This window comes from Balaenoptera ricei, chromosome X (assembly GCF_028023285.1).
Source record: "Balaenoptera ricei isolate mBalRic1 chromosome X, mBalRic1.hap2, whole genome shotgun sequence".
Classification (NCBI taxonomy): domain Eukaryota; kingdom Metazoa; phylum Chordata; class Mammalia; order Artiodactyla; family Balaenopteridae; genus Balaenoptera; species Balaenoptera ricei.
The window spans coordinates 131,006,174-131,018,498 of NC_082660.1; the positions used below are offsets into that span (position 1 = coordinate 131,006,174).

Here is a 12,325-nt window from a genome sequence, read left to right on the forward strand (position 1 = left end):
TGAAAAGAAGTCAGGTGCAAAGGACCACATATTGTATCATTTCATGTGTATGAAATATCCAGGATAAGCAAATTCATTCAGAGAGAAAGTAGATTAGTGGTTGTTGCTTAGGGCTGGGCTGGAAGGGAGGATTCAGGGCAGGGGTAATGCCTAAAAGGTACAGGGCTGCTTTTGGGGGTCATGAAAATACTCTAAAATTATATCATGGTGATAGTTGCAAAACTCTGTGAATATACTGAAAACCACTGACTGTATACTTGAAATGGGTGAATTGAATGGTTTGTGAATTATATCTCAATAGAGGTGTTATAATAATTTTTAGAACAGGGTGGGGAGCAGAAGAGAAGGAGAGGAGGTGAGACAAAAACAAAACAAGAGGAGTGGTTCTTGGAATGTCTGCCTGACCCCACTGGAGGATAATTTGACAAGCCTCCTGGGTGAGCTGAATCTGCTTCCATTTTCAGAAGTAGAGGGAATGGGATATCCCCAAGGTGCCCTGGAGGGAAACCGGTTTAATATTCCCCTGTTGGTAATACATCATTTTAAAAAGCACAGATTTAAGGGAACTCTCAGAATGAGCACTGGCCCATTTCCCGAAGACCTAAGAAATTGGCATGACTGGGTGGGCAGCTGACAGATGTGGAAAGTAAATGTCTTGTGTGTCTTCTGTCCTTTCATTCCCATCTTGAGTTTTTCTTTTTAATGAGAGCCAGTGTCTGTGGGGAGAGAATCCATTTGCTGAAGAGAGTGGTTGTATGCAGAGTTGAGTTGTATGTGTGGTTGTACGTATGAGTCCTGCTGTGGAAACAGGACTTAGAGGTTCTCCTGATGTATAGAAACTCCTTTTCAAGGCCATACTCACATCCCCAGATCCAGGGTTCTCGTTTGTCTTCCCTATATGTGCAAAATAAGTTTGGCCTGGTTTTAGCTGCTTAGAATAGTTTGGGAGTTAGCACTTTACATTGCAGTGCTCATGGATATTAGCAGATAAAATAAGGATTTCACTTGGGGGTGATTTTGAAGGTATTGAATAGCAGAGGTTTTCTTTTTTTTAACTAACAGAAGCTATACAGACATTAGGTCAGTGTCAAATTCAACACAGGGCTAGATATTTTAAAAAAAAGTACCACTTGGAATTCTGGAACATGTAGTAAGTATAAATATCTACACATTTTATAGAAGGCAAAATTTCATTCAGGAGAACCAGAAGGAGTGAGTTATAGCTTATGTTTGTCCCTTGGGTGAATTAAATATGTATTTTTATGCTTTTACAAAGATATTAGCCAAAATAAAGGTGTTTTAGTGCCAGTTGGATTAGAAAACAAGTGAGACTGAGTTATTTACTATCATTTACATTGTTACTACCATAAATCCTGTATTAGCAGTATTTTTAAACAAACTTGTCATTTTAAAATATCAGTGTTTTTCTTTATGTGTCCCCAACTAGCTTTGTACAATAACCAAATTAGGCAAGCAATGATGATTATACTTCATGAAATATACAAACCAAATGCACTTAAACTGGTTTTTACTCTCATTTGCTCAGCTTCTTCCCACATATGTAGTTAATTTTTACAATCCCTTTAGGTTCTGTACATTTTGGTGTAAGGAAGCTAATGGTTTTTCTATACTCGCATCCAAATGAGGTTCCTAAAGTTTTTCCCTACTGACAATTTCTAATAAAATACAATCCTAAGGAAAGTTGACCAACGGAGTGCAAATGAGACTAATATTTATTCTTGAGTGTGATGGAAGCATGAGAGTCAGGAGGGACAAACCATGGGGTATTAGGAAGAGAACTAGTTTGGGAAGCAGAAAACCCGAGTTCCCGCCTCCTAGTTCTGCCACAAACCTGCTGTGAGGCCCATTGCCTTTCTGAGCTCAATTTCCTCATCTGGAAAATGAAGGGACCAGAACTAGATGATGGCGACAGTGTCTCTTCTAAAAGACTAGCCAGCATTATCAGCCTGGGGTCCTGCCGCTGTGAGCTAATGAAGACGGCATAATTGAGCTTCCACAATCTCAGTGAAGCTACATGTGTTCCGGGTTTTATCTCCCCATGAATGTACCTGTGGCTCCTACTGATGAAAATGGGAGTTGCTTGAGTCTAAGATCAAGTTTAAGGACGAGGATGGGAGACTATGTGAGAGAAGGAGAAGAGGAGAAGAAATCACTTGAACTTGAAGATGGAAGAGACACAGGTTGGCATCTTCCTTCGCCACTACCTTGATGAGGCCTTGGGATGGCTCCCTTCATCTCCAGAGGGCCGTAGATTCCTCCTGTGTTAAGAGGGCAGGTTCTCTGTTATTGGAGGCCAGGGAGACTGATGGGTGGGTGAAATCAGAGCTAATATAAAAGACCCATTCTAGAGAGTAGCTTCTCACCATCACTGCCTTGCACTGGAGTGAGTAACAGGGTATAGTTGGCCCTTGAATAACGCGGGCTTAGGGGTGCCAGCCCTTTGTACCCACGGGTTCCTCAGTATCTGCGATTCTGCATCCGTGGATTCAACCAAACTCGGTTTCAACTACCTGTGGATTGCGTGGTACTGTACTATTTACTGTTGAAAAAACTCCACGTGTAAGTGGACCCACGCACCTCAAACCAAATGTGACTCAAGGCCTTGGTGAGTTAAATGTATAGTTAAATGGAACTTGTTCTTTCTGTCCTTTTTCTATCAGCTAGTGGAGATGTCAGTGAAGCAGGGATTCCAAAAAGATAGGCTGAGGGACTTCCCTGGTGGTCCAGTGGGTAAGACTCTGCACTCCCAATGCAGTGGGCCCGGGTTCGGTCCCTAGTCCGGGAACTAGATCCCTCATGCCTGCCGCAGTTAAGAAGCCTGTGTGCCGCAACTAAGACCCGGTGCAGCCAAAAATAAATAAACAAACATAAATAAATAAATATTTTTTAAAAAAAACCCCAAAGATAGGCTGTACAGACAGAAAACAAAGGCCTTTGGTCAATGAAAAGTAAATTGAGGTTTTTTTTTTTTTTTTAGGTTGAGGGGTAAATGCATTTTTAAATTGAGATATAGTTGATTTACAATATTATAATAGTTTCAGGTGTAAAACATAGAGACTCAAAATTTTAATAGAGGGCTTCCCTGGTGGTGCAGTGGTTAAGAATCCACCTGCCAATGCAGGGGACACGGGTTCAATCCCTGGTCCGGGAAGATCCCACATGCCGTGGAGCAACTAAGCCCGCGAGCCACAACTACTGAAGCCCATGTGCCTAGAGCCCGCGAGCCACAACTACTGAAGCCCATGCGCCTAGAGCCCGTGCTCCGCAACAAGAGAAGCCACCGCAATGAGAAGCCCACGTACCACAACGAAGAGCAGCCCCTGCTCGCCGCAACTAGAGAAAGCCCGCGTGCAGCAATGAAGACCCAACGCAGCCAAAAAAAAAATATTTTAATAGATTATACTCCATTTATAGTTATTATAAAATATTGGCTCTAGTCCCTGTGCTGTATAATATATCCTTGCAGATTATCTATTTTATACATAGTAGTTTGTATCTCTTAGCCCCATATCCCTGATTTGCCCCTCCCCCTGGGTTTTGAGTGTTCGGTGTCACCATAACATGCCAGATTTCCTCCTATCCTACAGAAAACAGTTGGAAGAACATTCTCACCTGCTAAGAGTGCAGAGTCCTCGAGTTGCACTTCGGGGCTCAACTTCCTAATACGAAAGGGAGTTTTCACACTGAGAGGACTGGTGCACCCTCTCCTCATCAGTGTGAGGAAACTTGAATCGTTCAGACCAGTAATATGGTGATGAATTCCGATTTCTGGCTTGAGCACTTCCTCGTGGGCCGTGGACCCGTTTCTTTTTTCGTTGGAAAACCAGCCCGGGAGTGTAAAGGGGCATCAGATCATCAGGGGACAGACATCGGCTTTCCTGTGGCCTCTGCAGGGCTCACAGGTTCAAACACAACCTCCCTGAAACCGAAGAACTTTAATTGAGTAGGTAAAGAGGTCCTCATAATTATAAACAGCAGTAGGTGTAACAAGAGGCTAAATACCTAGCTGGGGTTTTAATTAGCTGGTGCTTCAAATTAGTCATTTTGGTTTCAGTCAGAAATCAGTGACGTTCTGCACTGTGAAAAGCTCACCACCCTGTAGTTCGTTCCTCATTATACTTCGCCCAGTGAAGCTTTCAGTAGAGCGCCCTGCTGAGCGAGAAAGGAAAAAAAACGGGAGAGATTTGGTTGCCTTCCAAGAGCAGTGAAACTCTATGGAGATTAAGTTCATTCTCACCAGAGATATGAGAATTAACTGTTCTTTGTTATGTGTGTTAAAAAACGCAGCAGATAACACCCATGTGCACGCTCAATCTGCTCTTCAGATTTTTCGTCTGGAATCTGGTAGCTTAATGAAACTGATGCAAAACGCAGCCGAGAGCCCTCCTAACAAATCCAACCTGGGTCGAAAGCCCCAAGCACCCTGACTGCCGGCCGCTTGAAGGGTTGTCATTGCATGTTGAAGCACGTTTCCTTTCTTCTCTTCCTCTCTTTCCTTTCGGGTTTTAATTATCTTGCCCTCAGAGGAGGAGGAAGGTAGTTTGCAAAGCCAAGAGACCAAAGTCCTTCGGTTCTCCTCATGGGACAATGAAATGGGATCCCTGGGACTGTCATTCTGGGCTGTCAGGTGCAAGGAATGAACAGAGAGCTGGAAAACTGACATCTTGCTCGTGGTTCCTTGGAAGCATGAGGCTTCGGCTCTCGTGTTTGTGTGGAGCGTTATGGCTGCAGCAAACCCTCTTCCCAGCTTCTCACCCCCACTGAATATTGCTTTAACTTGTCCCCTCATCCCACCCCTGACACCCCATCGTTCTTACATTTTGGCAAACTGACGCTGGGCTCAGGTTACGCAGGGCCAGTGTATGATGCTGAGGGTGAGTCTTGTGCCCCACGCTTTCTGGACCCCAGATGTTACTGTTGACTCCCCATCAGCCTCCAGCACAGAGACATTGCGTCACACGGCAGCTCTTTGGGGTTCTGATCTCAACTCGTGAATGGGAATGACAGATAATGCCAACAAACGTAATACCTGTGGATGGCATCTGGGACTATGAATGATGGGCTGGCTTTCAGTACCTGGACTCGGCGTCTTTGTTGACCAGGCGGGGCCCAGATGTGAGGCCTGGGCTTTGGGTGGAGCTCTGGAGGGTCTTTGATTTTCCCAGACGGTGCTAACATTTGCTGACCATACCTATGAGTGATCCGGTGAGCTCTTCTGTATCTGGCATGCGTTGCATTATGAAAGGATAACGTCCATGTAAACATCCTATAAATGTTGCCACGATTTTTAGATGGGGAAATGAAGTGCTGTTTATCCAGGAGATAAGGCTATCAAAGTCACTTAGAATTTGTCAGTTCACGTATTCCTGTGGAGAAAGGCGGATGCTTAGGTGTATTGACCTGTTACACTCCATCTATATCAATATCTAGTTAAGCTGACGTGGATATTGCATGCTCTGGGCTCTTATTTTGTAAATTAACATTATGATACTCATGAGCAAACTAGGCTACCAATGATAGGTATTAAGGTTTGGAATGTATTCAAAACCTGTCAACTGTACTTATATATTATATCAGTATATCTCTATAGTTCCTTTAGCTATTATGTTCGTTTGCATGTCAGTTACCTAATTAAGTCTTCACATGACATTACAGGTTTCGTCCGCTGGCCGAACGTAGAGTGTTCCTATGAAAACTTTCATAAGCAAAATGGTGTAAAAGTGAAGAGTATCCCCCCAATTTCTGCAAGTTCTCATTATGCCGCTTTGCTTTTAAGAAAGACCTATGTTAGTAAGGGAATGACGTTTTTTGTAAAAGAGAAAATCCTCTTCGGATTTTTTTTTTCGTTAGCGAGAAAAGGTACTAACACAGCTCTCTCGTAAAAGTGGCTTACTGCAAACGTTTGGAAAGCAGGGGATACCTGTATTAACATGGGGAAGGCAAGCAACATTTATACAGCACCCACTAGGCATTTTATGTACATTTATATAATTGAAATTTTCCCAGTGTATATGTACTCACTTTGAGTGGAATTACAATCAAAAGCGGAGGGGGGGAACCCAATGAACAAAATAAAATCCACTACTGTGAGACTTATAGATTATGGTTTAGTATGCATAGTCTTGCATGATGAAGAAAATAATTGTTTTCTTAATAAGGAAGCATTCCATTCTATAAAATCCAAGGACCCAGAATGTATCTTAGATATAGCCTGGAAGCTTTTGGTACTGATCCTACAATGGGAAAGCCTGAAATGTCATGAGAGTCAGGGTTACACGGTGTTTATAAAACATTTGTGCCCTAAGGTCATTCAAAGGTTTTTACACCTCTTTTCATTGTTAGTAGTTTGTTGGTCAAGCCAGACCCCTTTCTTTGTGAACAGTTTCCCACAAAACAAAAAGGAGTGTGATTGATTGGGTGACTTGGATTTTTGTAGACTTCTGAAGATGTTCTTAAACTCTCCTTTGATTTTTCTTTTCTTTTCTTTTTTTTTTGGCAGCCCCACGTGGCATGCGGGATTCTTAGTTCTCAGACCAGGGATCAAACCCGGGCCCCCTGCAGTGAAAGCTTGAAGTCCTAACCACTGGACCGCCAGGGAATTCCCTCTCCTTTGATTTCATTACCACAGGCTAACTAACACTGGCTGTGGGCCCAGGACAGAATTCCAGTTTATCCACAGTAACATATTTGATAATTCCTTTCCCTTAGGACTTCGTGACATCTGTGAATTCTGAGCCCTAGGCAGTTGGCAACACAATGCAACCTGAATTCAGTACTTTTTTGCACAGTGGACTGACTTTGGGGGACTCTGCAGTAATTGCCTGTAGTAATCAAGCAAGGACAAGGGAAGAGGATTATGCCATACTTAAGTGGTCACGAGTACAGTTTCTAATAAGCAAGTTTCTGTTTTCTTCTGTATTCTGAAGAACTGGTCAGGGTCTTAAACCCATTGAGAATAAAGAAAAGGAGGCCTGCTCTCTATGCAGTATCAGTTTGGGTAGCCTCGGCTTGTTTTTTGTTTTTTCTTCTTATTGATAACAAGGGAGATCTAAATAACTTACATGACTAATTCATCTTTGTCTCCTTTTGTCTTTTTCTTTGCATGTCAGTCACTATGAACAAGACCGTAGTGCACTTAAGAAAAGGGAATGGGAGCGGAGGAATCAAGAAGTCCAGCAAGAAGACGATCTCTTTTCTTCAGGCTTTGATCTTTTTGGGGAGCCCTACAAGGTAGCTGAATATGTATGTAATTTATCTTTTTGGAAAATGGTTGCTTGTTATATTTTTGAATGCACTAATCAACATTTAATCTATTTTTAAAACACCCAAATCATCTCCAGGAGAATATATTTTACAAATGAAATATATACATATGCTGTATTTGGGGCAATGGCAAGTTTCTGAGGAAGTCTTCAGAGACAAATTCCATCTTCTTGGGGGAACACAGTAGGATTTGCAAGGGACTTATGAGACTTCCTGTCTCCAAAGAATTCTTTCCTGCCCAGCACTACCTACAGCAAGGAGTGCCCCCTGACACTTTGTCTCACTTTGATTATCAGCATGGCAGCCCCTGAAGACTCCATCAGAATGTCAATGGATATGTCTGTTTCTCCTCCCAATCAGTGCCATCCATCGCAAGGCCACTGCTTTCTGTTTCCATTTTAGGTTGTTAGCAGCTGTTCAGTGGTTTGAGTGCTCTTTGAAAATCACTGTTCTAGGAGAAAGGGAAAAGCCAATCATTTTTTCCCGGTGATTAATAATCATGGGTTAGGAGATTGCCTCAACCAGAACAGGTAGTGTAGCTAGGTTGATTTTCTAGTGGTATTCTGGCTAGTGGGTAGCTCCAATAATGATCATACTTCTATGTCTACAAGTATTGATTTCACAGTGACTGCCTCTGAACTTTCTATTTGGGGTGGGGTTGGGAGAAGAATCTTGGTGAATTGCTGGCAGCTGGTTGGTTTTTATTGAAATTTACTAGCAGTGTAATTTTCTGTAATGAAACACAAATGATCTAAGAGGTAAAACAACAGTAGAGAAAATGTTCAAGAGTTGTGATTTTAGAAGAGCACCATTTAGGAGACAGTGACTGGGGTAGACAGTAAGCTGTCTGGATTGGTGACTAGTGAGGCCAGAGTCTTGGTGCCTTGTTCAGACTAAGCAAGCAGCTCTTGATTGAGACACTCAGGTGCCTTCCAAATTTGGTAAGTCTGACAAAGAGACTATTAGTTTTCAATTTGTCAATAATAGTATAATCCTTAATAATCCATTTTTCCTATCTCAATTGATTTAATTTCTATACTGCCTTTGAATGTCTGCATGTAGAGATATGGTTAGTTTGACAAGGATTTATTGAAGGCCCACTATGTGCCAGCCACGTCTTAGACTAGTGTCCAAAGGGAAATAAGACGTAGTCCCTGCCTTCAAGGAATTCCTTGTCCAGTGGCAGAGATCATCACGAATGAGTGAGGGCATGACCACATGGTAACTGCTGAAGGGGTAGGCAGGGGAAAGATGCCCGAAGACTTCTTACCTCGTACCAAGGAGTTTGGATACGAGTCTGTACATGACGAGAAGTCATCACAAGTTTTAAAGTTAGGACATGGCTGGGACAGACGAAGAATTGTAAAGATGATGTTGGAAGTGTGGAGAGTGGTGGGTTGGAGGGAAGGGAAACTAGAGGCAGATAAAGAAGCTATTGTCGTTGGCTGAGGGGGGCTCATGGCAGGCTGGATTTAGAGTAGAGCCAGGAAGTTGAAGTGATGGGACAGGTGTCTGCCTGGAGGTGGGGAGTGTGTGATAGGAGTGAATGATTCCGATCTTTTAGACTTGAGAGGAGGCTGGTGTTATTAACAGGTTGTTCAGGAGGACAGCAAGGTTGGTGCTTGTAGAGAAAAGGTAATTAATTCTGCTTTGAGCATGCTGGGTTTAAGATGCCAGCGGATGTCAAGGGAGAGATATCCAGTAGGCTTGGGGTGTATGGATCTGGAGCTAATGAGAGTGGTCAGGAGAGAGAGTTAGGTGTTTCTATGTAGGTGGCAGTGGAAGCTGTGAGAACGGGTATTATCACTAAGCCAGATGGCTGGGTAAGAAGGACAAAGAGAGAATCTTGAGGAGCAGCAACATTTAAGGGGTGAAAGGGAGAGTCGTTTTCTTTGGTGATGGTGGTAGTCATTGTGGGTTGGGGAGTAAACGGGAAAAGGTGAAATAAAGAAAGAGAGACAGTGAATGTAGACTTGATCTTGCAGAGAGTCTTTGTATGGAGGGAGGAAGAAAGGAAGATAACGTTAGAACGGAAGGGGAACAGTTATTTGGAAGGAAGCTTTTTTTAAGGGGAGAGAAACGTGAACATGTTTAGAGATTGATGGGAAGGAACCAATGTCAGTGGAGAAGGCAAGGGTGAAGACACAGGAGGGAGAGGTCATGATGAGCAGAGCCAGGTCCCAGAGGAGATGAGAAAATACAAAACTGAGAGCATGTGAAGAGTGATGAGCCTTGGGGAGGAAGACGGGACTGGAATGTTAGGATGAGGAAAAAGCAGGAGAGTGGAAGGGAGACTGGGGGCACGATAAGGAGTTGTGGCCTCCATATTTTCTAGGAAGTGGAAGAGAGGTCAAAGGACGATAGATGCCTCATCCCTTCTTGAGAAAGAGGAATGACCGGATGAGTTTTACCTCTTGTCTTCGGAGTGGTTAGAAAAATGAGCTTTACTCAAAGGGCTCATTCTGAAAATTCAATATCTACTCCATGCTTAACACTATTACGAGGTGTAGAACCCTTGGCTCATTTCCCCCTTTATAATTTTAAGCCTTGTGGAATTAATGGTCTTGTACCTTTAAGGTAAATGCCATTTCTCATTAACAAGCCTGTACTATAGATGCGTATCTGTTTTTAGATGTAAGTAGTGTAGTTTTGAGTAGGCAGTTAAAGAACCTGTTATCAACATTGTCATTTTCAAAAGTCATCTGTCTTGATACGACCGGAGTACATCGGGTACAGACACAGATGGGAGCATTAGTCTAGGGCAGGGCCACGTCTGTGTGTGGTTAGTAGCCTGGTGCCTTTATGCTACTTGATGGGGAAGAGCCTTTGTTCTGGAGTCGAGACTGTGAAGGAAAGGAATAATGCTAACCGTTGATGACCTGGTAATTCTCTTTCTTTCACTGCTGCTTTGATGACTGACTGCCATCTTGTGCTGTGGACATATCATGATACTAGAACAGATGTACACCTCTAAAGGCTCCCTAGACCTGGACTGGTGTGGACACCCTTGGCGTATCTGGACATGCCAGTGGCAATGGGAGTTCTAGAGCTGGCCTGTGGTCCACCGGTAGAAATGAGGACATTCCTACCACAACTCTTCCTGAGGGTTGTGGTAGGAATGCCTACCAAATTAGAAATCAAAATTCCTGGTGGTTGATGAGGACTTTCAGGAAACTTCTTGCCATTCTAAATCCTAAAACAAGGCCCGATCGCCTGTCCGATGGCTTTGGTAGTTCATAAACTAGCCAATGAGCATCAGTCCCTAGGACCCACGGCCCTTTCTTGGCAGAGAGAAGTAATGGTGATCTCTCATGGTCCTGGCTGATCTCTTTCCCTTCTTGGCTTCATCTCTACCACTCCCAGAATGGAAAGAATGTCGACCACCCCTAGATTGGGGTGCTGGTGGGTAACATCCCTTTGTGGCTGCTTTTGTCACTTTGAAATCTGAGTTTGTGCTGTGCTGCTGAAAAGGAAGTGTCCAAAAGTGCTTGAAAAATGTGAGGCCATTTGACGTGTCTAGATTAGTGTGGAAAGACGGGGAGGGATGAGGAACTGGCATGCACCAAGTGCCTCCTGTGTGCCAGGAACCGTGCTAGAGCTTTCTACATGTGCTTGTTTAGTCCTTACAGCAAATGGGTATGCATTTTCCCCGTGTTTCCCATGAGGAATTTGAGGTGAGCTTCTCTGCAGCTTCATATCCGCATAAGTGTGATTCCATATCTGTAACAGGAAGCTGTTTATCCTCGACAAGAAGTCAGAAGACCCGATAAGCTTACCTCCTGTGTGACTTTGGGGAAGAAACTTTATTTCTCTGACCTAGAGTTTCCTTTTCTCTGGCGTGAATAATAGTAGCTGATAGAAAAAATAACTGATAATAACAACAACTGACATTTTATAGCTCTTCGCAGCTCAACAAGAATGAGGAAACCGAGGCGCAGAGACATTAAGTTGCTTATCCAAGGTCATTTGGGTCAGGGCAGGTAGAAGCCAGAGTAGACCAGAAGGCCTCTGCTGACTCACAACGGTGATTGTGACGATCAAGTCAAACAATCTGCGGAAACCTTGCTTTGAAATCCATAACGTGCTATACAGATTCAAGGTATTAGCATTATTCTAATTAGGGAAAGAAATAGCAACTTACAGCTTAGAGAGATTAACTGTAAAAATATTAGAATTAAAAAAAAAGGAATTACTAAATCACATAATTAGCCACAATGAAATAAAAGAAAAAAATGAACCTCAAAACTTAAATTATTTTGCTACTTTTATTAGAAAGAAGTACCATGGTACAATAGTCTCCTAGCACACTGGTCTTGCAATGAAATTATATTACTGATTTGTAGATAACATTAGAAGCAAACTGAGGCAGCTCTGCGTTTCCCGAAGTAATAAGAGGCAAAAAGCTTAAATGAAGGAGTGCTGTTAGTCTTGAGCCACAAACCAGACATGTAATTTATGCCTGAAAATACTTGGAAAATGCATTTCCTTGATGATGGAGAAATTGTGATTACTTAGAAAATAATGGCTGTGGATGTTACCTTGAAGGAATCAACCAATTATCAAGAACGGGAAGTAAAGAACTGGCCAAATTGAAAGAAGCCTGTAATTGATTGAAATGGCTAAATTTCCATTTTTGCCATGTTTATAATGTGCAATCAGGACTGCTAAGAATCCCTTGCTCCTTATAAAAGGTTCTTAAGACTCGGGAGGATGAAGAAGACGATTTAGTGCGAACCAGAAGTTGCTATGGTTTATAATGAGAGTCCATCGTGTAGGTGTACATAAATGTATTTCAGGCCCCGTTGGGTTTTCTAGCCAGTGGATCTGATATTGACATCTTGAGAAATTTAAAAACTGGTTGACAGTTACCCACCTCCAGTGTTGGGAAGGCAGAGAGTTGACTCTGACGACCTGGTCTGTATTGTTAATTATTTTGAGATTGTTGAGTGGTGGACTTCTTGAGGCTGTGTGTCTGTGTGTCCTCTGTGCCTAACCCAGCCTCATGAGTGTTTTGAATTTACCAGTGTGTGTTTTAGAATGA

General features: G+C 42.8%; 1 protein-coding gene across 1 annotated transcript in view; it reads left to right on the top strand.

The window, feature by feature from the left end:
- Window positions 1–1,145: 1,145 nt before the first annotated feature.
- The window catches only part of AFF2 (ALF transcription elongation factor 2), a 332,030-nt gene continuing 320,850 nt past the window's right edge, over window positions 1,146–12,325 (top strand). Inside the window, exons 1-2 of the mRNA XM_059910489.1 lie at window positions 1,146–1,150; window positions 7,131–7,251. Of these exons, the coding sequence (XP_059766472.1) occupies window positions 1,146–1,150; window positions 7,131–7,251 (126 nt within the window). The remainder of the gene's footprint in view (window positions 1,151–7,130; window positions 7,252–12,325) is intronic.